General features: G+C 38.5%; 1 protein-coding gene across 3 annotated transcripts in view; it reads left to right on the forward strand.

The window, feature by feature from the left end:
* ABI3BP (ABI family member 3 binding protein) overlaps nt 1–26,654 on the forward strand; it is a gene marked incomplete at both ends in the record, with an annotated part of 249,712 nt that overhangs the window by 203,910 nt on the left and 19,148 nt on the right. For all 3 annotated transcript variants that reach the window (XM_079704665.1, XM_079704666.1, XM_079704667.1), the window contains 6 exons: nt 4,735–4,812; nt 6,327–6,419; nt 9,484–9,612; nt 10,128–10,196; nt 15,878–16,087; nt 20,644–20,752. In XM_079704665.1, coding sequence (XP_079560791.1) covers nt 4,735–4,812; nt 6,327–6,419; nt 9,484–9,612; nt 10,128–10,196; nt 15,878–16,087; nt 20,644–20,752 — 688 coding nt within the window. The remainder of the gene's footprint in view (nt 1–4,734; nt 4,813–6,326; nt 6,420–9,483; nt 9,613–10,127; nt 10,197–15,877; nt 16,088–20,643; nt 20,753–26,654) is intronic.

Genomic DNA, 26,654 nt, shown 5'->3' on the forward strand with positions numbered 1-26,654 from the left:
ATTTTTGCATTAACTGATTCCTTATCCAACTTTGACATTTCACCCATAATATGTATGTTTCTTATCCATCTCACATATATTTTCCTATAGTTTTTTTTGCTGAAGTTTTCAGCACAGATATTTTACATAAAAAAATCAGTTGATAAAAGGATGTGTTTAGGATTTATAGGACATATTCTTCATGGTCTTAGGCCACTTAATGTTGTGCCTTTGGAAAACTATAAAAGAAAGATTCTGAGGCCTCAAAACTATGACCCTTGATTCTTTGGGCCTCTATACAATTCTTGCAATGATTCCATAAACCCCAGGAATCTTTAAATTATCTTGAGCAAAGTTTCTTAATTTATAAAATCATTATAGATATTTACCCTGCTTTATGTTTATTTCACATGTATATGTATAAATATTTCTTCACCTTAATGTTAGAAAGTAGCCTTCAGAGAATGAAGTTTTAGGTAGGTCATTTTTCCAGCAGTCTGCTTTTTCAGGGTTTCCCGAGATGTGTCTCAGCTTAATTCATATGTTCTACATGTTATAACCAACTTGAGATCTGACTCCAGAGATGCAACAGCATACCCTAGACCAAGGGGATTGCACAAAGTACAATCCCACAGACCAAACCCAGCTCACTGCCTTTTTTTTGTAAATAAAGTTCTATAGAAACATGGCTTGCTTTCACAATATAGTGGCAGAATTGAATAGTTGTGACAGAGACAGTATGGCCCACAGAGCTGAAAATATTTACTGTCTAACCCTGACAGAAAAAATTTTCCCATTCTGTGCTAGACAATCTCTCCAACTTTCTCCCTATGGAAGGAAGCTACTGAGTTGTGCAACTATTCTTTCATTCAACTGACATTTATTGAAAGCCCATTATGTGCCAGGCAAAATGTAGTTTGGAAACCACCTTGACACATGTGGTTTGGCAGATATATTAGATACCTGAACCCCAAACTCCTTTCTCCTTCTTCTCCTAATGAGGAATCCACACTTCACTGACCCCACATGGAGTGTGCCTGACAATAAGAACCCAGACTCCTCCAAGGTGAGGAATGTGTTTGTCTGAGCTGTGGCTAAATCTTCCCGTCTGCTGGCTCATCACCCCTGACTTTTTAGCCAGGTGCTAAAATTTGGAGACAAGCGTGAGGAAACCAATCATCCATAAATACCACTCCTTTTGGTCACAGGGAATAGTCTCTGTTACATTTGGAAATTGATTCCCAGTTTACTGTGTTTGTTTGCAAAGTTTCTGTTACCATAGTTAAAAATACCCAAATCCTTACTTCATTTTTGACAATAAATTGCTAAAGGGTGAACTATGTAAATCCAGATATTTTTGGAGAAGTCCCATATGGCAATGGGGGTTCACACTGAAGCTGAAGTCTTGGTTCTTCCAGAGCCAACTCTGCCCTTTAGAAAATAGTGGACTAATCCTGCCTGAGGGAAAAAGAATTCAGGTCGCAGCCTGGGCCAGACTGGCTGATTGCCAATTCCTGAGGATTCTTTCTCTGCAATAGCTCTTATTGGCTTCTCCTTTGCCCTCCCATTGCCTCTCTGCTACCTTTGGCATTTATTTGCTCTCCTCATTTCAGGGCCACAGAAGTTCACTGGTCTCCAGGTCCTGTGCTCACACTGCTCCTGGCTGACATGCAAACCACAGCTAGGTGGAACCAAGGCCAGAACTAGAGTTCAGTCTTCTGTCCCCAGTTCAATGCTCTTTCCCTGCGTCCCACAGCTGCCTTCTGCTGGGTTCTTACCAACATTCTCATCCACTACTGACTTTTCTCTGTTTCTAAAGGCTGGACAAAGTCCAGTTTAGCAGCTGACATTCTATTGATTTGGGTACTTAACCTATAAGAATCATAACAGTATGATGCTTCCATCTCTGCCTATACAGAAAGTGACAGAAAATGGCTCATTTCTGCTGATTTCTCCCATAACTGGAAAAGAGGCCAGGGATGTTTACATGTTTGATCTTATTCATAAAGTAATCCTGCAGGTTTTTGGTATTCTCTCCTAGATCTCCATTTCACCAGGCTGTGACTTGTTGGATTTGCATGTGCCTGTTTGGGAAACCATGTCATCCTTGTATTTCTGAGTCCCACACACCAGTGGCATGGCTGAATGACACATGCTTGCCAGCCATGGCTGTTTAGCCCTTACCCAGTGGTGGCACTTCAAACCACCCAAAAGAAAAAGTATAGGACTTGAGGACTAAAGTCAGAGTCATTGTGAAGAGTAAGAGAAGCGTTAAAAACAAAATTCAACCAAGTAAATTTGAAGATTTAATTGACTTTATTCAACAATTTATGAATCAGGCAGCTTTCCATTTAGCAACCAGAAGGGCACTCTGAAGGGTTGTACAAAATGGAAGGGCTTTTTATAGGAAGAAGGGTGGGGCAAGGTAACTATTAGCAAAAGAAAAGAAAATACTATTTTTAGGCCAGGACAACTTCTTTTGGGTAGAAGGGAGTTGCATGGGTTTTAGGTAGATTGCCTCTTCTTCCTCTGGGGGATGAAGTGTGCAGTGCTGACCAGAATATTCCAGACTGGTTGATTGAGATTACATTTCTGGGGAAGGTCAAAACTGCAGTTAAGTCAGGTTTTAAGTCTAGGCTTGGTATCATGGGCTTTAGCACAAGTGATGCCATTTTGGGCCTGTGGTTTTCTCTTTAACAGAGGGAAGAAGATGACAGGAAAAAGCACTCTGTACTATCCCAATTAGTGCTTAAGAGATGGGCTTTGGAGCTGGGCACACATGGGTGTGAATGCCTCCACTTCAGCTGTGAGTCCTTGGGCAAGTGCTTACTCTCCCCTTGCCTTGGGTTTCCTCATCTGTGAGACCTGGGTGGTATCTCCCACCCAGAAGAGTTGTATGGATCAAATCACGTCATGAATATGTAAGGTGCTTGCACAGTACTGGATAAAATACTTTGTTTTTTTAAGGGTGGAAAGATTTGGAGAAAGGCTATGAAGAAGGATCTACTGAAGGCACATGTAGCCTACTAAGCTTCTAGAGGATATAATACAGTTTTACCCTCGAAAAATAGTGGTAAATCCTATCTCAGCAAGCCACGTTATCCCAATGACACAAATGAAAGCACTTTGCATTCCCTTAAGCCATGGACAGAGTAACCACCTAAATGAATCACTTCCCACCCCCATTACCACTAAGAGGAGGGCACAGGAAGAAAACAAATGAGCTATTTGTTCTCACAATGCCTGTGGGATGAGCCACAAGATAGTCAGTGACCACAGAAACATTGTATTCCTACCACAAATAAACAGCAGTTGATTCATGGCTACATACAAGCATTCACCTTGATTTTATGTTATCTCTTATTCAAATAGCAGAGTGTGTGGGATTGTAATATTAGGTTTCATAAATTAATGTTAATCATAATTATTATTATAACTGTTAATAATACTGATAAGTCAATATTATAATGCTGATTAATGCCCATTATAGTTATAATAGTTTCATAAATTAATGTGAAAATATCAGCTTCTGTAGTATACTTAATATATCTGCCTACACGTTAAATAAGACTGGGTGTATAATGTCCCTACAGAGTCCTGGAACTCAAAACAGGGTTATTGTTGTGCTTGTCCTTGTTAATATACTAACTAGCATATTAATTCAATGTTTATTCGTATTTTTTAATTGGTGAATTATAGTCAGGTCCTCAGAGTACGGATTCTCTTTTTAGCATGAGCCATTATATCTAAGATAATATTTACTTTTTTTTTTTTCCCCCCGGTACACGGGCCTCTCACTGTTGTGACCTCTCCCGTTGCGGAGCACAGGCTCCGGATGCGCAGGCTCAGTGGCCATGGCTCACGGGCCCAGCCGCTCCGCGGCATGTGGGATCTTCCCGGACCGGGGCACGAGCCCGTGTCCCCTGCATCGGCAGGCAGACTCTCAACCACTGCGCCATCAGGGAAGCCCAATATTTACTTTTGAGATTCTAAAAAATGTCTGTTCCTATTATTTCTTAATGAAGACTGCTGACCACATGAGGGAAGATTATTTTATAATGTAAAAGAATAATAATTTTTAAAAAGCAGGACAAAAGCTAAATTGGTTCCCTCTACCCTTAGGATTGCTACCCCAAACCCTAGCACCAGATTGTGTTTGAGGGACTTAAGAGATAAAATAGCGCGCAAAGTAATTTTCAGGTCAGTTTCTTCCAAACAGCAATTTGGAATTCTAGGCATGCCCAGGCCTAATTTACAAATCTCAAAAGCACAGATTCAGGCTGTGGCCTAACCAGCCTTCTAGCCAAGAACTCTCAAAAAATATTTTTAAAGTCAATTCATTAAGTACAAACTCAAACACACTGGAATTTTAAGGGTTTTCATTGGGGTAGAGGAGTTGGAGAAAAGTTTTTTAAAAACCACAAAATTTGCCCATGAATATTGGCAAAAAAAACCCAAAACAAAACAAAAAAAACCCAATCACTGTAGACGAACTACTCCTAGCAAAACAATATCACCCAGGCAGGCAGTGCGGGGTGGGCATCATAGAAAATTAAGGCAAAACCACGTTCTGCAATCAAACACTAACTCTTCAGAGAAAAAATCACAACTAATGAATGCAGTAGGGCTTTAAGGTTTTTTTCCTATACACAGATGGGAGAAGCCAATCAAACTGTCTGAGCACAAAAAGTTTCTGTGAAGACTACTTACCACATTTTTGCTATCTATTTATTCTGTCATCCTCTCTGCTCACAGAGGTCAAGCAAGCACCACTGCCATCCGGTGCTGATAGAAATGTGTCAGTGGACTCTTCTCACTCCACACAAAAACCAGGTAAGGAATAAAATGCTGACTCCCTCACTCAGCTCTGTTCCGAAACTTGTAACTGCAAGTAACATGTGCTGCAGCAAAAAAAGTAGCATCCTCACCGTCCCCAAAGCATCAGAACCATGCTAACAGTACAGGGGTATTGCTAGATAAACATACCAAAATACTATCTTCAGGAAAATAAAAAGCTCTTTATGCACAAGTTGAATATTAATAAGAACCTCTAACGAGGCACTGATTTAATAATTACTTTATATAATGTTCTGAGGGGCCACAGTGGACAAATGCTGAAGCGTAACGGTGGATTCTAGCTTTCATCATCTACAAGGTTTGTTCTTATGTAATTTATTATAATATCCTTTTGCCTGAAATGATTTATGTTTCTAATTTGAGGCTGTGCTCTATATAATAGGCCAAAATTATGAAGCAATAATATCTTTGCATTGAATAAGAACTCTGTGCTTTTAGAAGGATGCTGTGAAACCTACTCTGATGTATTAATGTCTGGGTTAGAGATCTGTATTGTATCATCACCACTCATTCTCCCTCCCGCCCTGCAGTACATGTACACACACATGCACGCACGTGCACAATTCCTAATATCCCAGGAAGTACTTAAAGCCACAGGGCATTTTCCTGGATTGTCAGTTTTACTTGAAGATTCTTAAACCAACATATTATGCAAAGAAAGAGATGAATTTTTAAGCTATAACACAAGACTTAAAAGAAAATTTGGGTTAAGGTGGGCTGCTCCAGGTACCTCTAGCCTTGTCTGCCTTTGTGCAGATTATAAAAAGGTGTCTCTTCCCTTTGCCCTTCAGGCAAACCATTTAGAAAAACGTTCCTTTCCTCTGGGCTGCACCAGGGCTCATGGGTGGGTGAGAGAGCAGAGTGGATGTGAAACTTTGCCTCCCGCTTACAGCTCCCTGGCCAGGTGCCCTTGTGTGGTGACTCGGCTCTCCATGGCCACAGGCTTATTGCTTCTGCCATCAGGGCTATTTTGTTGTAATCGTTTGAGAAGTTCTGAAAGTGTTTGTTTAATTATAATTACATAATAGAGTTGGAGGATGGGGTGGAACACCTACGAAAGGAGAAATTATATGCTTTACCAACTCAAAGCTAAAATGGTGTAAGAATTGTAGCCTGCAAATCAAAGGCAATTGGAGATAATGAGACACAGAAATGCTACTGTTGAGTCTATATAGGAAACTAAAGATGATAAATTCTATACATCTATGTTCTACTTTTCCTTTCAAAGGGCAGATGTACTGATATATTTTCATCTACACTTAGAGAATAGTTTCCCCATACACAAATGTGCTTCATTATCCCTGGGTACGTTACAAGCCCTAATTTAGAAGAATAGCAGAAAGTATTGCAGGCACTTTTCTATAGAATCTATTCTCTCTCATCCAACTGCTACTTGTCAAACATTATATTTTTTTAAAACCCATGATATTTATAGAGTGAATCCTTATGACCACTTTATCTGTAATATAATCTCCTAGCCACAATCCCAGGCACTCGTCGCCCACCCTTGCCACCTAGACCCATGCCCCCACGAAGAAAGCCTTTACCACCAAATAATGTCACCGGAAAGCCAGGAAGCGCAGGTACGTCAATCACATACCTTCCTTCTCCCTCCTTGATTTCACTGGCCAAACGCAAGCCCTTCTTGGTGTGATAGCTCAAGCAATGGATGAGCCCTTGGTGTGTGTGACATGTGCCTGTTTTGGCCCCAAAGACCAGACTGTAAATTATAGTTTTGAGGACTCATATCCTGATTCTGGGTGGGTGGTGTGAAAGCAACCATCCATATCCATCTAGGCCAGTTTGCTTCTTAGATGCTGTGTGCTTGGTGCTGAGACAGAAGCTATCACAGGTTCTTCAAAAAGTGGATTATTTTGGATGAGATGTTTTGTGCTGCCAACCCACCAGGTGTAATGGAAAATGTCATCCACTCATCATCCTGTCTCTTGAGATAGAATCCTTTACATCTCATTGGTAGCTCCCCTGTCCACCAGCCTTCATGCTGACCCCAGTATTACGGTGCAAGGGGAAAGATTGGGAACTGGAATTCTCAGGGTGACTGAGCAGGGTCTAGCCTGTGCAACAAGGCAGGAATATATTTTAGAAGTCAAGCTGCCTCTCAGCTTGCTCACATGCCTCTATCCTAGGGCATGTGTTGTCTTCTTCCCATAGAAGGACCACTCCGAGTCACCTGGGATACCTGTACTTCATCCTTGTCTTGAAGAAGCCTTCTCTAGCTCCCCAAAGTAGACTTAGCATTGCTTCTCTGTTCTACTTTTCCTTGAAACATACCTCTGTTAGAGCAAACCACTGTTTTATACCTATTTGTTTGTGTACTTGTCTTCCCCTACTATATCATGAGCTCTTTGATGACAGATGACATTTTCTCTGAATTCCCAGAACCAAATCCAGTGTTCATTGAGTGAATCCAGTAATCATTGAGTGAATATGTGAGTGAAATTAAGAATCAGTGAACCTAGTTCAGAGCAAAGATTCACCTCCCTTTTCTTAAAGTTTCTTCCAGTGGACCTGCCAGCAGATCAGATCATGTTCCCATTTTTCCTCCCTCTTCCTTCATCTCTACTTCCTAAATATCCTGTAGTCAGAATTAGGATAACAGTGTTAAGGACAGCTGTGAAAGATGAAACTGATAAGGATTTCTGAGAAAGGGAATGGCTGTCACTCTTTTCACAGGATGAAGGAGGGTGTGGTGATGGAGAAGCTTTCATGATGTGGCAAGGGGACAGTGGCCTCTAGATTGTTTTTCCCATCAGCTGAAGGAGGAATCAGCCTCTCATCCATGCTGATGGTGCCTTCCTGGGTCCAGGTCTAGGGACATGGCCCCAGTGAGGAGACCAGGTTTTCCTCATTAATTGTAACCTGGGGCAGCTGTGACTTGAGCGTCTGTAGCTTTTAGTTCAGACAGAAAGTGATGCCTCAGTTTCCCCCATGGAGGAGTCAGGGGAACCTTCCACCACAGAGCTCCCCTACAAGGCTGTGTGTCTTCAGTTGCACTTTCACGGCCTTGGTTCCTGCCATATGAAACCTTGCTCACTGCCATCAATAAGTGTAGCTTTGGTATAACTCACCCAGCCTGTGGGATGGTATAAACACATCCCACTTCTGAGATTAACTCTGGTGCCCCCCCTGCCCCGTGCTTTCCACCTCTAACTCAAAAGAAATGACTACACTGAAGAGCCAAACACAAATGAGGTCAGTTATACAGATTTGGCCTGATGACCATCACAGAAAGTGCGTACGGAATTCAGGAAATCAACTCAATGTTCTGAGAGTCCTCTGAACACAAGCCTTCTTGCACATGTGCCTCTGAGAACAGTCTTAGGCTACTACGAGGCATCTCCACCTGTCCCCTATCTCCAGATCTACTGCGGCCTCTCAGTCCCGCTCTCCTTGCCAGGATGAATGCTGCTCTGCACCCTCTAAAAAGCTCCTTCGGGCTGCAGTGCAGTGTCTCATGGTTTTCACTCACCCTCTCATTGGGGCCTACTCCCACCAGGACCAGGAGCATAAGTCTGCAGGGGCTGGACCAGCAGCCCATCTGAATGGCTCATCCATGATTCTGTGCTGGGCCACAGTCCTTGGGTCAGTCTTGTACCCCTTGACTCTCTATTGTCTGAGAATGATTCCTTTTCCCAGGAGGACTATAAAACCTAATCTAGCCTCCACTCTATTCTACCCATACTTGCCTAGACCTTGGGATGCATCCTGTTTGGGAGACCTATAGGTGTTTTTAGAGTGGAGGAGACATTGTTGAATATAGCGTCTCAGAGTGACACTGTTCTAGCTACAGGCCAGAATCACAGACATTACCTTAGAAACTTCTTCTTCCCCAGCCATCTCCCATGCCTGCCAGTTAAACTGCAGTCAGGCCACTCCATCCCCTTGACATTTCTCATGTAAAACCCCCTTCCATCCAGTCTCACTGCTTCTTACATTGTTCACCTCCTCTGCCCTTGCCTATGCAACTGCTTTAGTCTCTTGATTTCTCTCTCTGCCACCAGCCTTGCAACTTAACTGTTCACCCTCTCCTCATCTGATCATGTTACTTCCCTAGTGAAAATCTTTTAATGGGTCCTTATCACCTAAAAATAATATCTGAATCCATGGTATGCAAGGCCCTTCATGAACTGCCCTTCCCGGCCCCTCCGTACTCTGCTCTCACTGCTCCTGGCACTCTTGGCTCTCACCCCTTCAAATTCAACACGCCACGTGATTTCATGATAATTCAACATGCCACGTGATTTCATGCTTCCCTGACCTGGTTCTTCCTGCAGCCTCTGACTAGAATACAGCTCTCAGGCTTACCTACTGATCACTTCTCCTCTTTATTGGTACATCCTCTGGGAAGGCATTCCTGCCCTCCTCCCACCCGACACTCATCATCTTTCCCTGTAGACTTGTCCTCTCTGAGACCTTATCCCATGCTTTCACAATATCTATAATGCTTCAGTATAATTTGGCTCACACATCTCTCCTGATCAAGGACACCAGGTCTTATTTTCTCTCTAATGCTGGCATATAGTGCCAAGCCACATGGTAAGTGCTAATAAATATTTATTGAGTAAATAAATGGGGAACTCAGCAGGGCTCCCTATAAAGCCTGAATCCTTCGGCTCTACATTACAGGAATCATTTCATCAGACCGAGTAACTTCACCACCCTTGAGGGCAACACTCAGACCTACTGAGGCCCCCTTGGAGAGAACAGAGACAGATAAAAAGCAACCAACAGCTCCTGCCTCAGGAGAAGAACTTGGTTAGTATATCAGTCACTTCCCACTGGATGCTTAGCTACGAAATACTAAAGGATTTCAAACTAGAGAGAAAAGAGTCCCAGTTCTGGATCATCTATTTTACTCGATTTTATGATTGCTATGAATTTTTTAATTTAAAAATTATACTTATTTCTAATGTTTTATTATAGAATGTGCTCCTTCCCTTTGCAGACATAGAAGGAAGTTCCCAAGATCTTTAGGAAAGTCTTCCTAAAAAGATCTAGATTACCCAATGCTTCTTACTAAATCACATGTCATTACTAATTACACATATCTTAATTTATTAATGAGCATTAGCTACTTGGTTGTAATCTTTGAATCATTATTTATTACACTGAAGGGCACCAGCAGGACACAATTAAAGGCCTTTTAGTGTGGATAATATGTATAGTAATAATAATAATAATTGAAATCAAATTGCAAGGAATTGATTAGGAGGCATATGTATTAAATATTTATAGTTTTACTACTTTTTCATTGTATCTTCCATTCTCAGGTAATATGACTGACTTTAGCTCAAGTCCAACAAGAGAAACTGATCCTCTTGGGAAGCCCAGATTCAAAGGTATGTATGACTGGCTCCAAATCTCAATTTTAACAAAGCTATCTTTGGTGAGTGTATCAGTCAGCTGTTGCTGTGTAATAAACAACCACAAAATCTTAGTAGCATACTCTGAAAAGGATTTATTTCTTATGTGTCTACAAATTGCCTGGAGGTCAGCTGATCTACTACGTGTTTGGCTGGGTGGTTCTACTTCTAGAAACAGGTACAGCTGGGCCTTTTATAGGTTGAGCTCAAGTCTGCTCCACATCTGTTCATTTTGGTGCCCAGGATGAAGGACTAACAGTGACCCAAGAGAAGCCATTCTCATGACAGTTCAAAGTGAAGAAAGGGGGAGTCCAAAAACATGACCACATTTCAAGCTCCTTCTTGTGTTATACCTGCCAATATTCAATGACTAAAGAAAGTCACATAGCCAAGCTCATAACAAAGATTGGGGAAGTATACTCCTTCCATGGATATAGAGAATGTTTTTGAAATATTTATTTATTTGTTTGGCTGCACCGGGTCTTAGTTGCAGCACGCTGAATCTTTGTTGCCGCTTGCGGGATCTTCATTGTGGCATGCAGGATCTTTTTAGTTGCAGCATGTAATCTCTTAGTTGCAGCATGTGGGATCTAGTTCCCTGACCAGGGATCAAACCCAGGCCCCCTGCATTGGGAGTGCAGAGTTTGTTAGAGAATGTTAGAGAATGTTTTTGAACAGTAATCTAATCTACCACAGTAAAAGAGAGATTATATGATATAGAACCCAGTATTTCCTTTTGTGATATGTTTTTCTGAAGTATAAAATTTGATAAATTTCAACATATGTATATACCCATGAAATATCACCACAATCAAGATAATGAATACATGCACCACCTCCAAAAGTTTCATCATGTACCTTTATAATCCCTCCTCCTCACTCCTCCCACCCAACCTCTAGTCCCTAGGTGGCTATATTATAGATTAGTATTCATTTTGGGGAATTTTACATAAATGAAAAAAATACAGTATGAACTTCCTGTGTGTGATTTCTTTCACTCAACATAATTATTTGGAGATTCATCCATGTTGATAAATGTATCAGTAGTTTATTCCTTTTTATTACTGACTAGTATTCTATTGTATGGATATATACTAATTTATTAAAACTGTTCACGACATTTGGGTTGTTCTAATAAAGCTGCTATGACCATTCATGTACAAGTCTTTGTGTAGATATATGCTTTCATTCCTTTTGGACAAATTCCAACAAGGAGAATGGCTAGATTGTATATAAATGGACATTTAACATTTTAAGGAACTGCCAAACTGTTTTCCACAGCAGTTGTACTGTTTTGCCTTTCTGCCAACAGTATATGAGAGTTCCAATTCCTCCACATCTTTGCCAACACTTGCTATGGTCAGTCTTTTTAATTTCAGCCATTTTAGTAAAGGTGTAGTAGTATCTGATTGTGATTTTATTTTGCATATCCCTAATGACTAAGGATGCTGAACATCCTTTTATGTCCTTATTTGCCATCTGTATATCTTTTTTGATGTGTCTGTTCATTTTCTTTGTCTATTTTTTATGGAGTTGCTTGTTTTTTTATTATTGAGTTTTAAGAGTGTTCATATTTTCTGGATTGAAGACCATTTTCAGATACACACTTTGCAGGTATTTTCTCCCAGTGTTTGGCTTCTCCTTTTTAATTTTAATGAAGCTCAGTTTATCAATTTGGTTTTTTATATATAGATTGTATCTTTTATGTTATATTTAAGAAGTCATTGACTAATCAAAGGTCACAAAGACCTCCTCTGTTTCCTTCTAGAAATTTCTCCTGTTTCCTTCTAGAAGTCTTCTACTTTTACATTTAGGTCTGTGGTCCATATTGAGTCAAATTTTCTATATGACACAAAGTATGAATGCATTTATTTTCTTGCTTATGGATATCCAATCATTCCAGCATCATTTTTTGAAAAAACTGTTGTTTCTCCACTGAATTTAATTTGTACCTTTGTCAAAAATCAATTGTCCATATATATGTGGAACTATTTTGGGGTTTTCTAGTCTGTTCCATTGATCTATTTATCTACCTTTCCATCAGTACCACAGTGTCTTGATCACTGGTTTTATAATAAGCACTGTGATCAGGTTATGTTAGTCTTCCAACATTGTTCTTATTTTTTAAAAGTTGTTTTGGTGACTCTAGGTCCTTTTATATTTCCATCTGAATTTTAGAATGAGTTTCTCAACGTCTAAAAAAAGTAGCCTGTTTATATTTTTATTAGAATTACATTGAATCTGTAGGTCAACTGGGAAACATTGACAGCTGTTCAGTATTAAGTCTTATTACCTATGAACATGGTATATCTCACCATTTATTTAGGTTCTTCATTTCTCTCACCAATGTTTTGTAGTTTTCCATGTAAAGAAAACCATAAAAGTAGCATTTTTTATTTCAGTTTCTAATTGTTCATTGCTAGTATATAGGAAAACAATTGTTTTTTGTTTAATGAGCTTGTATTCTGCAACCTTGCAAACCTCTGTAGTCTTTTTGTAGATCCACTGAATTTTCTACCTACAGAATCATGTCATCTGAGGGGGAAGTTTTACTTCCTCCTTTCCAACTTAGGTATCTTTTTTTCTTGCCTTTCTGTACTGGCTAGAACCTCTAGTGAAATACTGAATAGAAATAGTGAAGATAGGTATCTTTTTCTTGTTCCTTATATTATGGGAAAAGCATTCAGCCTTTCACCATTAAGTATGGTGCTTCCTGTAGGTTTTTCATAGATGCCCTTCACTGTGTTGAAAAAGTTTTCTTCTATTCCTGCTTTGGTGAGAGTCATTATCAGAAATGAATGCTAGATTATGTCTAATAATTTTTCTGACTTTATTGAGATGCTTATGTGGTTTTCCTTTTTTAGTGTGTTAATGTGATAAAGTAATTGTTCTTGAGTTGTAGGCTACCTTTGCATTCCAGTGACAAATTCCACTTGGTTATAGTGCATTCTCATTTTAATATATTGTTGGATTTAATTTGCTAAAATTTTGTTTAGAATTATATTCAGTGAGGGACATTGGTCTGTAGTTTTCTTTTCTTGTAATGTCTAAGTCAAGTTTTAGTATCAAAATGATGCTGAATTTTTCTTCAATTTTCTGAAAGAGTTTAGAACTGGTGTTGCTTCTTTCCTAAATATTTGTTAGTATTTACCAGTAAAGCCATCTGAGCCTGATATTCTCCTTGTGAGAAGGGTTTTACTTGAAAAGAATGTGTATTCTGCTGTTCTTAAGTGGAATGTTGTATTGGTTTGCTAGGGCCGCCATAACAAAATACTACAGACTTGGTGGCTTAAACAACAGAAATTTATTTTCTCACAGTTCTGGAGACCAGAAGTCTAAGATCAAGGTATCTTTGGTTTCTCACATTGGAAATTAGGGCTTCACCATAGGAATTTTAGGGAAACACAATTCAGTCCATAACAAGTGTTCTATAAAAATGTCAATTAGGTCAGTTTGCTTGGTTGTATTGTGCAATTCTTTTATATCCTTAGCGATTTTCTGTCTACTGTTTTGTCATTTAATGAGAGAAGAGTACTGAAATCTCTAGCTCTAATTGTGGATTTATTTCTACTTTAACAGTTCTATCATTTTTTGCTACATGTATATTAAAGGTCTGTATTTACATATAGACCTAAATTACTTAGGGTTGTAATAAACTCCTGAGGAATTGGTCCTTTATTATTATGAAGTGACTTTTTTTGTTTATGGTAATATTCTTTGCTCTAAAATCTAATTTGTTGATATTTATATATCCATTCAACCTTTCTTTTGATAAGTGTTATCATGGTATCTCTTCTTTTCATCCTTTTACTCTTAACCTGTTAGTTTGTTTGTTTAAAATATTTTCCCTATAGGTATCATATAGTTGGATCTTGCTTTTTCACCCAGTCTGACAATCTCTGCATTTTATTTTGGGTGTTTAGAACCTTACATTTAACATGATGAATGATATGATTAGGTTTAAGTCTATCATCATCTTGCTATTTGTGTTTTATTTGTCCCATCTATTCTTTGTTCCCTCTTTCCTTTTTTTTCAGCCTTCTTTTGGACTGAGTATTTTTATGATTCCATTTTATCTTTTTTTGTTGTCCTACTCCTATAACTTTTTTGTTTTGTTATTTTAGTGATTGCTTTGGGGTTTATAGAATGTGTCTTTAACTTAACACAGTATCTTCCAGAGATATCCTACAACTTCACAAATAGTGTAAGAACTTTACATTAGTATAGCAGCTTTTCTCTCCTCCTGGCCTTTGGGCTATTGTCATTATAGTTTACTTTTACATGTTACATACATCACACTAAATTGTTAATATTTTTGTTTAAACAACAAATTGTCTTTCAGAGAGAATTTAATAAGAAAAATACTGTGTATATTTACCTATGTAGTTACTGTTTCAAGTGCTATATTTCCATCCAGCATCATTTTCCTTCCACCTGAAGGACTTTCTTGAATCTTTCTTGTAGAGTGGGTCTGCTGGTCATGAATTCTTTCAGATTTTGTATGTCTAAAAGGTATCTTGGGCTTCCCTGGTGGCGCAGTGGTTGAGAGTCCGCCTGCCGATGCAGGGGACACGGGTTCGTGCCCCGGTCTGGGAGGATCCCACATGCCGCGGAGCGGCTTGGCCCGTGAGCCATGGCCATTGAGCCTGCATGTCCGGAGCCTGTGCTCCGCAACGGGAGAGGCCACAACAGTGAGAGGCCCACATACCGCAAAAAAAAAAAAAAAAAATAAAAAAAAAAAAAAAAAATAAAAGGTATCTTCCTTTTTTGTTGTTGTTCTTTTGCTTTTGTTTTTTTAAAAGATATTTTCATCAGTTATAGCATTCTAGATGATAAGGTTTTTTGTTTTGCTTTTGTTTTTTAGTAGAGAAATACATTGCTCCACTGCCTTCTCACTTGCATTCTTTCCAATGAGAAATCTGCCATAATCCTTCTTTGTTGTTCTATGTATAACATGTCTTTTCTTGTCTGCCTCCTTTAAAGATCTCTAGAAATTTAATTTGGGTCTTTTTTGTAGCTTCCATTTCTTAACTCTCGACCATGTGGATTATAGTGATGATAACTGTTTTACTGTCCTTGTCTGATGATTGTTACAGCTATCCAAGTTTCAGGTTGGCTTCAAATGATTTATTTTTCTCCTCATTATGGGTAATATCTTCTAGCTTATTTTATCCAGTTGGGAATATTTTTATTCCTAAAATATTCCTGTATTTTATTCTGGGGTGCAGTTTAAATAACTTGAAGCCACCTGATTCTTTTGAGTCAGGATTTTAAGATTTATTAGGTGGGACCAGAACTGTGTTTAGTGTAAGGTTAATCATTCCCCACTACTGAGACAAGACCCTTTTGAGCACTGTTTCCAATGCTCCATAAATTATGCAGTTTAAACCACGCTCAGGGGGACCAAATTACTTTTGGATATTAGCATAAACTAAACCTATTTAGGAAAGTAAATCAACAATAACATCCATATCATGTATCCCAAAGATAGGGTTCTGGATTTTCACAAATTCAAACCATCCACATCATTGCTTTCATCCATCTGCTTATAGTATTAGATCAAATGTCCTCAAACAGATAATTTTATTTATGAGTTCACCTCCACCTTTTTTCCAAGCTCAAAAAAAAAAAAATGCTCAATGTCCTCTCTGTCTTAGGTCCTCATGTGCGATATATCCAAAAGCCTGACAACAGGCCCTGCTCCATCACTGACTCTGTCAAGCGATTCCCCAAAGAGGAGGCCACAGAAGGGAATGCCACCAGCCCACCACAGAACCCACCTACCAACCTCACTGTTGTCACTGTGGAAGGGTGTCCCTCCTTTGTCATCTTGGACTGGGATAAGCCACTCAATGACACTGTCACTGGTAAGATCATGGCACGTGGACCATCACTACGGTGGGAATCATTGATAGTGCGATGCATTGGGAATGTGGTACCTTGATTCAAACTGTGGCCTGCGAGGCATATCTTAGGAACAGCAAGTCCCCACAGAGTTCTGCTGTCCCTGTGGTACATGATTGTTAAAAGTATCATAAGATGCGAAAAGATCATCTTTGTCCTGGTTATGGTCTCCCTGTTAATTTAGCAGATCTCTTTAAGTTGCATACCTTCCTTCTCCTCTCAGAACTGTTTTTCACAATGTGAAGGTATATCTAGTCTTTTCATTACCTGAAAATCACAGATAACATATGGGAAGTTGCCACTGCTGATAAGATTTAAACCTGTTTTCCTTTCACCATCCCAATTTCTAGATTGACCTAGAATTTTCAAGCAGGCTAAAAGTTATTTCAATCATTTTAGGAAAATTGTTTTAATTTCGTGAATTTTCTGCTTATGTCAGGAAATTTTGATTCTGCTGTCACTCATCCAATTTCTCTAAAAATGACTATGAAAAATAGAAACCCTGAGTCATTCTTTGAATTTGTTATATGGGATTTAAATTCTCTGTAGTGAACAGGATAGTCAAAGTAGAGGGGAGGGGTGGGAAGACTAACAACCCAAATCAGCTAGAGGATGTAGCAAACAGCGTGAGGACACAAGGTTCCTGCTGCCTGTGTCCCCGCCACCGTGTGCCTGGGGTGGGTAGGCAGAATAGAGTTGCCCACTAAGAGGTTGTCAGGAAGAGTAGAGAGTGGTACACAGGGCAAAGTGAGGAGTGGGGAGATTCCAGATCTGCCAAAAAAGTTTTCTATGAATAAAGGAGAAAACAGTAGCTATTTCTCCTCAGATAAAACCGTTTGGTCTGGGCAACGTCCAGTGTAAGCAGCTTATCTTTGCTTAGCTGGCTTTTAAAATTTTTAACCATATTTTGTGAATTTCCTTTCTTATGCAAAGCTTGCCTTTGTTTTGAGAAAGAACCAGCCACTGCCCATGGTTCCTGGGGATTTGACTAGTCTTGCTTCTTTACTTGGAACTATGCCAGTAGGTATTATCATCCCAATATCTAAAAATCAATCTCTAAGTAATGATTATCTACATGTATTAAAAAGTTTAAAACTCTCAATCCATATGCAGTGCTAATAAAGCGTTCCTGTGATAGTCTGAGGCTTCATTCTCACAAGACCAAATGAACTATAAAATTTCACTTGCCTTAAAAATACAGGACATCAAGTTGGAATTGGTTAATCTAATATGTTTAATAATCTAATATAGATTCACTTGGGTATGTCAATAGTATCTGATTTAACTATTTAAAGTAGGATTTTCCTTTCATCATGTAACTTTTTTAAATTATATAAACCTATAATTTCAAAGAATCATGAATAGGATATACTTTATCTAACCAACTAGTTTTATAACATTATTATTATTATTAAATGTTAACGGGCTGCTTGAGATCTTTCACTAGATACTGGACTTATGATAACAATTTTCATGGATAAGGACCACATCTATAACCATTATATTTTATAAATAGAAATAAGTCCATATTTAACCATTACTCACTTAGTCTATATTTCAATGTTGGACCATATGCCCTAATGATCTGTTCTAATTTTTTCCATTTTTGTTTATTTTTAGTGTTCCATTAAATACCACTTGATTTCAAATGTAATCTTTTATAAACCAGCAGCTCAGATAATACAGAGATTAATTCTCATATCACTGGAAATGGTTTTTCAAGAAAGGATTAAGAAAGATAACAAAAAGAGAGTGAAACATATTCTTCATTCCCCAGGTTGACTTCTGTCAGTACTCTTTCTTTTAATTGATAGGCATGTATTCACCTCTAGTAAATGCATCCAAATTCAGATGCTTCTCCATATCCCTTCTACACTAAAGTAGAAATAGGTACACCATAGAGATTGGCCACAGCCTGGGTCCTTGGACAACTTAAATTACTTATAAGGTGTCATTTTGTGATACGTCAAGAGCATGCTGACATAGATTTAAATCCCAGACCAACTGTGTTCTAGATAATGCAACTTGGATCTATAATTAGCCTCTTTGAACTTCAGGGTTTTTTATGTATAATAATAATAATTCTTATTGCTATCAATTTATTGTGAGTATAAGACTTAACAGAGAGTAGTATCACCATTTGTTATTTTCATGCTGTATTGACCAGACAGTGCTGTTCCCAATATTTATAATAAATAATTATGTTCTAAGAGAATTTTCTCATAATAGGGCAATAAAACCCTCTGAGGGGGAAAAAACAGACCAATTATTGTGTCAGTTCTTTGTAGATTTTCTTATATCTTTACTATTAATGAAATTATTTTTTAAATCCCCTATTTAAAACAAGAAATATGGACACATACTTTTTTGTTATTGGTGGTAGATTTTTATAATGTTCGTGGATTTATGAAAAGCTATTATCACTTTAAAGCATTAAAAAGGAAAGATATATACATTCTAAGATAAGAATTCTGAGAAAAATTCTAAATATCTTTTTAATCATGAAGGTAACTTCTAGATCCATTTTGAAAACTCCAGTCTTTCAGGACAAAAATAGTATTAAATTAACATTTAAAACTTGAGTCAAAAGAAAATTAGAAAAGATGTGCTATAAGTGTTGAAGTATACTAAAAGGCTAAGGTGATATTAAAAAGAATATCACACAGTCGATGAGGAATGACCCAAACAAAGATGTTTTTTGAAGGTGATTGTTTTCATGGATAACCAGCTTGAGTGTCACATAAATTGCTCCTTTGGTGACTAAACAGCACTTGAATCTTTCCAATTGGAATCTCTCAAATTTTTGTGATCCTAGTTTCAAGACACAACTCGGGGTTAATAAGGAATAATAAAAGATATAATAATAATAGGTACCACCTGTTGAGCAAAATACATGCAAAATACTATTAGGCACTTTCCATATGTTCCTTCTTTAATCCCTACAAGCAACACTCTGAAGAGACACTATGGACATTTTACAGATCATAAAACTGAGACTGAGATCCAGGCAAGTGGCTTGGTCTGTCTCTTTCCATTAAGTCATGCAGTTTCCATTTTTTAAAAATCAATTTTACTTCCATTCTAATTACTCTGATCTTTTTCTAGTAAATGTCCTTTCACAGCTGAGGAAAAGATATAAAATGAACATAATTGAATTTGGGATCCTACCTCTCCCTCTCTTTCCACACCCCTTTAGAATAGAAAGCCAACTGAGACATAGGTTGGGAGCAGAGAGTCTGAGGAAGGAATCTTAAATATGGGCCATTAGTCCTTTAATAGCTACACTAATGTGTCCAGATACAATGACCATTGCCTTCCAGTTTAATTTCAAATTTTCAAAAGGATGGTCATAGGAAATTACTCAGAAAAAGTGATCCTCCTTTTTGGCTTTTTAAAATTCACCAGTAAAGATCCTTCCCAAATTAAAATTGGTGATTATAAGTCTCCATGAGTTACTCTATAATTTCAGTTTTATTTCCGATGTCCATCTCCTACCTTTGGTCTCAGTGCTAACAGCAGAAATCCCCAGTAACTTGCCAGCTCCTTTGCAACCTTCCCACTTTCCCTGATGCCCACCACTTGTGTATTTCTTCATACTGATGGAGCTGTTTTTGAGTAGAGTTTTGTTCGTTGGTTGATTGGTTGTTGGTTTTAGTTTGATTTTTTTAACCCTCTGTGTGATCTTGTCACATGCATTAAACTGAACCCCAACTGAGAGCAGGGAAAGTAAATTAGTAAATTATATTCTCTTATTCTGAAAGTCTCTTTCTTTTGAATAGCCCTACAAATTCATAGAAACCTGCCCTTAAGTTAAATTTATGCAGATCTCTATGAAGACTTTAAGGGCATAATTTTTTTTAATTCAAGGATAATTATCAAGGGAGTATATGTTAGCAGTATGTACAAAATTTATGTAACTTACATAAGCAGTAGGTATCAAAATCCCATAATTCTGTAGTTCAAAATAATGAACTATAGAAAAGTATAGTTCATTGTTCATTATTTGATTTAACTGTTATTTGCTGCTGTGGTCTTCAACTCAGTTTTTTGCAGCAGTACCATGTAGTCAGTGACGTTTTTCCCAGCTATATTGTGAAGCCCCATGAGCAGGAAATGTGCTTCTACTGAAACACCGCTCCTCATACAGTGTTTTTTTACAAAGCCACACTGGGCTTTCCAGCAATGGCAGACGATCCGACTTACCCAACAAAATCATAGGTTATCCATAACCAACGCTATCATAGGAGCATCAACAGTCTTCATAGTTACCAGACCTTTCCTGCTCTGGTAAAGAGAAAACAGAAATGGTCAGTGAGCAACTCCCCAAATGCTTTGGGACCTTCATCACCCTCTGACAGTCCCCATTTGGAAGTAGCTAATGTGTACGATCAATACGTCTCTAGACCTGCAATCTTGTTGCTCACTTTTATGAGAGTTGACTCTTATGCGGTTAGCTTCGAGAACATTCAGTCCACCAGAGCATAAAGACAAGTATCTGTTGGCTTTTTTTGCTTTTCAGAATATGAAGTTATATCCAGAGAAAATGGGTCATTCAGTGGGAAGAACAAGTCCATTCAAACTACAAATCAAACCTTCTCCACAGTAGAAAATCTAAAACCAGACACAAGGTGAGCCACCAGTGCTATTACAGGTGAATTCTGAGAGTGAAAAAAATCATAACAAAGGAGTAAAATGACATCATCCTTCTCTATCTTAAGGGAGGGTCTAGTTTGCATTTCATTCTTTGGCTTTCCATACACAGCACTAGATACCCCTAGAGTCATGGTTTACAAATATGCAAGTTATTGGTGGGGATACAAGAGCTGACAAGATGGTCTTGTAAGTTAACAGTATAGCTGGGAACATTGAAAGATAGAAGGCCATTAATATCAAACATTGATATTAAATACCAAAATTTAGAGGAGAAAAAGTCTAAAGACCAGAGACAACTGGAGTGTGGATGATGTAAACTAGATTTGAAGCACAGAAGAAGTTGCCTGGCATGCAGGAAGGAGAGGGCAAGGAAACAAAAGCCATGTGACAAATGGAGGTGAAAGTTTGTAATAGTTAATGCTTAGTATAGCTACAGACTAGTCCCAGACACAGTAACCCTTTACTTTTGGGTTTTTTTAATATAGACCAATGAGAATAGATTTTTGAAAATGGACATATATAATATTAACAATTGTTCAATAATAAACAACTTTTCTTGGCATTCCTTACTACACATTGATACCAGGTTGTTTATCTTGCTGTATAGTTTTGTGATTCCTTTTTAAATCTAAAATACCTAATATTTTATAAGTTCATTTTATTATTTCAAGAAAAATAAGGGCCTTAGGCATTTCTAGAAATGTAGTAGGGAAGGGGTTTTTTGTTTTGTTTTACATGGCTAAATTATCAAATGTATTGCTCAAGGAGATTCTCAAATGGGTACAGCCAAGCATTTCCATAATAAAGCCAATGTGCTAAATTCATTTCTGGACTAAATTTCACTCTGTGAAAAATCGATTTCTTTCTTCAAGCTCCAAAACATTGTCTGATAAACTGTCTATACTTTCAGTATAAAACAAAACAAAAACACCCCTGACATCTTAAGTTATAGTACCCCAAGCAACATAGATCAATTTTCACATAATCAGGAGTTTTTCCAGATTGAGTATTTCATAACTTGGTAAAGTTCCTCAGTGTTGAAAAAGATCAGTGGAGGTGAAGACTGGAACTTCAGCATCAGAGATTTGTTTTTTTCATGTTTTATTTCTTGTATCTTTCATTGTCATGTGACTAAATTGAATTGGGTATTGATTGTGACACCCAGAAGAGCCTCTTTGGGCTCTGACAGCAGGGAGACTTTTCTAATCTTTTCAGGAGAAAAGGAAGTATCTAATTCATTATAGATGGTTTGCTGTATATAAACTGTAGTCCTATATAGCAAAAACAACACTTTTCCACCAGTGTATTTTTTTCTTTTAAGTTCTCTGAGTTGTAATATGGAGAATTTTGCAACTGCTAATTTTCTTGAAGGTATTAAGTTAGCCAAAATAAGCATATATTTCAGTAAAAGTCCATTTGATGATCTTGGTTCTGTTTCCTTAGCAAGATTAACAGGGAGAGAGCCTATAATTTATTTTAAGGAAAGAGTAAAAGAGAAAAGGTCATTTAATTTGCACTTTTTAATAGGTGGATTTGGGCTTACAAAACTTGCTTTTTCTCTTCAGTTTCTTGCTTTTTATTCCACTTAAGAAAAAGTGAGCTGTGTAGTACACAGAAAGTACATTGAAGGGCATCCAATTTCTAAATGTTCATTGTATTCCTTTTCTGAATCAGGCTGTTCTCAGATTTCACAGTGCACCTATTAGCTCATGATCAGAGGTAGAATAATGCCAGTGACATTTTAAACCTGGTTTGTTTGTAAAAGGTTTGGGTCTGCGTTCAGCTAACATTTACTGAATGCCAACAATGTGTTCAGCCCTGTGCTTGGTGTTGTGCCTACAAACAGGAGTAAGCATGGTCCCTGCCCTTGAGGAGCTCGAGGCTAGTGGTAGGGGTAGGTCACTAATGACCGATTATTCTACACAAAGTGGTGAGAGTTCTGGTAGAAGTCTGCACCAGGGGCGACAGAAGCCCAGAGTGGGCGGCACATCGCAAAGTCTGGGGAAATTAGGAAAAACTTCCTGGGGGAGGTGACCCCTAGGCTGAGGCGCAAAGGAGGAGTAGGCTGGAGCCGGCTAAGTGACTGTGGTAAGAGAAAGGAATGTCAGGGAGGGTAGTCCATGTCAGAGCAGTGGCCCGAAATGGCACGGTTGTGTGTGGTGAATAGTGGGCTGTTTTCACCAGCGTGAGGGGAGAAAAAGTGGACAGAAGCCATAGAAGCCAGGAGAAGCAGAAGCCAGGTTAGGGAGGGCCTTCTGTGCCAGATCAAGAAACATGGTCAAGTGATGGGGAGACCCTAAAGAATGGTAACCGGGGAGTGCCTTGCTCTGACTTTTTCATTTTCATTCTGACTTTCATTTAGTTGGAATAATTTTGATACTAGAGCTACTTATAATGAATAGCAGTTGGTAGAACAAATCTAACTAAAAGAACTTTTTGTTCATTTCTTTCATGAGTACCATTCTGGCATCTGACCTAATTGGTCAAATAGGTACATAAGAGAAACGTGCCTTTGGGCTGAGCTGGATTTCATTCTGGAATCACAGGACCAATCAGGTCATAGGGTTCACATCTAGCTTCTGGTTGTAATTGTTTCAGACTCAGCTACAACCTTGTCCTCTTTATCCCACCTTCCTCCTATGTGTCTTGCTTGTCTCTGCTGTCTGTCATCAGTGTACCTTCTAAGGAGGACCCCTGCAACCTATCCTTATCCCAAGACGAGCAAAGCCCAAAGGAAGCCCTTTCTGGATTTGTCTTTGGAAAAAGCAGTATTAAACTAAGATTAGGAATCCCTGTAATCAGAACTCCATGCCAAGTTTTACAACTTGGCATAAATTTGGGGCCACTGTGCATGTCTGTATGTGGCTTATTTAATGCTATTTTTAGTTTGGTACAATTAAATGAAATCCATTCAGATATAAAGACTGTTAATGTTCATAAATGTGATTTGACCAGGATTATATTGATAGTCCCTAATGGGTCATGATTTAAAAGTTGTATATCAGTAGTTTGAAGTAAAGAACATTCTCACACTGGGGACAAATATAACACACATGGATGTAAATTTTCTAATGAAAATTATTTAGTCTATGCCTTGGGAAACTTTGTGGTGGTCTAGTAGTTCAGTAGATCCCAGCCCCCCACTGAGCTTGTAAATATATTCTGCACTCTCAGAGGTATGATGGAGATTAATCTGTCTATCTAATGGGCGAAAATGTTTTGAGCTGAAATATTAATGTGTTGAAACCCCTATTAGTCAAATAACCAAGGAAGAATAAAGTGAAGTCAAATCATTTCATTTGAGATTTCTGAGCCTAAAGGTGCCTGAGGAAACAAAACTAACACCCATGAAACATCATAACACAGAATAAAAGAACATGCCGATGTAGGACTTACACCCAGGTTCTGCAATTCAGAAGAGGAGAGAAAGCCTTGTGGAATACTTGAGACAAGAACTTGACAGTAAAGGATAGGATGGCATGAAGTAAGCCAGCAAGAAAAGAAAGAACAATAGTATTCCACGTGAAATCCATGTGCACAACTCAGGTGAAATACAAGTAGTCTTCAAAGTTACTACTGACAGCAAGGCTACAGCAAGTATAATATAACTACGAGTTCCCCAATGTAGGTTTGTTGGCTCTTTTGATGCAAGCTTTTTTCATACTGTCTTATGTTGTTAAGGCAACGTTCCTTTCCATTGTATCTTCTCTACCCCAACCATGATCCAAGATTAATGTTAATAAAAGACCCCCTGTAAAATAAAGAGGAAGTATGTAGAGGATGCAGTTAGCAGGTGGTTTTTATTAGCTATAAAGAATGACTTTAGTCACATTTCATTACTTGAGGAAAATTTTGAGTCAAAATACATAGTAAACTCCCTAAATAAGCAAACTTTGAATTATAGCTGTTAAAATTCCCCCATGAGGTTCTGGAATCCCCTGTTTGAAAAGCTGGAAGATAATAACTTCTGAAAGAATATCTAGCTTTGTTCCAGTTCTAGGAGACACATATAAAGAATTTATTTTAGTCGCATTTTCCATCATTTGTCCTGACTAAAAAACAGGAGCTCTAAAAACAGGTGATAATTACTGGCTAATCGCTACACAGTGACATAGGTGGAGTGGAGCTTGGTGTTAGAGCATCCAGGAGAATCAAGGCAGAGAACATAGATCTACAGAGCTTTGGGGGATAAAAATTCTAAGTGTTCACACACTATTCTAGAATCAGAAAGACAGTCAACGATGCTACCGTCTCCCTGCCCATTTTTAATGATTTAGCCAAGTTTTATTTACTCTGCAGAGGCTCGAAAAATAACCCACAGTACCGAACCATCCAGCAGGTGTCTTGCTGCTGGGAGAGTTCAGCTGCACACCTGGCATGAGATGTTTCTGTCTCTAGAAAATGGAGCCGCTTGGCTGCCCTGAGGAACCTGGGTGCAGCTCCCAGGGCGGCACAGCAGGGACAGACCCGGCCTTGCTGACGGCTTCTTGCAGCTGGGGTGATAGATGTACGCAGGGAAGAGGGGCTGTTTGTGGGCAGCCAGAGCTGTTTTAGTCAGGTGAAGCAGGAGATCTGTTAACAGAGGCAAAAAGCTGTGGCACAACTCTATCACCTTCTTTGGAGGATCCCTCTCTTACCCCCGCCCCTAAAATACAAAGAAAATGTAGAGATGTTAGTGTCCACTGAATCAGTACCCATCTACTCTCCAATATTTATTTTCCACTTATTTTTTTTCCCCATGAAACCTCATTGTGTGGCTCTTGTTGAACTAAAAGAAAAATATTAAGAAGAGCCTCTCCTGTCCGGAGCCAACTACTTTGTTTGCAAAGACCACTATGATTATATTTAGTTCCGTGAATGGAAGCAATGATAAAGTATATGGCTTAAAAAATTAAGTGTTGCACCACTGCTTAAAAGGACACAAAGTGTGGACTAATTGATCTTGAAATCTGTCCCAGCTCTAAAATGATGTAATCTTATGCTATCTGAAGCCATGCACAGAATCAGTGGAAAGACTGGAACTGAAAATAAAACCAAAACCTAGGTCCATCTTACAGCAAGTAGAATTGTCCTGATGGACCATTTTTGCTTTGAATCGATGTCTGTGGTCTGTGATTTGTTTTCAGACAAATTATTTTTAGCACACATTTTGCTAATACATTGATGGGCAGGATTCTTCCTGATGAACTAGTTGGGGAATATGGACTTACACACAATCACTGTCCACTTAAAAAGCCCTGTATATCAGACTTCTCTTCATATGAGACCATGTGTCCCCTTGCTTGGCTAAAAAACTGAAGAATCCACTTTGTGTGCTAGACATACATGTGGTCTAGCGATTTCCTATGGAAAAGGCACTCTGTCTGAGAATTAAGATAAATCAAGTTTACTTAGCCTGCTCAAGTACTTCTACTGTCGGCTGTGGCTTGGGAGGATTCTGGAGAACAGTTCTTCCTCTAAGACTAAAACCTACCAAAGTTTCCTGTAGCTGACGGCAAAGATAGTTTGGGACCGTTGGTTTATGTTGTTTGACTTAATAAAACCTTGGCACTAAAAATAAACTGGAATAGAGGCAGCAACTTCTTGTATACTATAAATCTGATTGAGCAAACCAGGTATGTGGAATGGCCATTATGCCCTTATTTATATGGTTTTTGTGAAATTCTGGTCTCTGCGGTCTGTATTAACTTTCAATATCTCTTCTCATAAGCTTTGTAGAAAGGAATAAAATAAGCTGCCAGAGCATTGGGCATTTTATTTAGTTTTATTGTAGGTCTGAGCAGCAGAAGAATAATTGCTTCCTCATTAAAGAAGGAAGAAATTGAGTTGATTGCTCAGGTTTGCAACTTTTCATCAGGCAAAAGAACAGCTAAGAGC

Source organism: Hyperoodon ampullatus (assembly GCF_949752795.1).
Source record: "Hyperoodon ampullatus genome assembly, chromosome: 5".
In the NCBI taxonomy this organism is placed as follows: Eukaryota; Metazoa; Chordata; class Mammalia; order Artiodactyla; family Ziphiidae; genus Hyperoodon; species Hyperoodon ampullatus.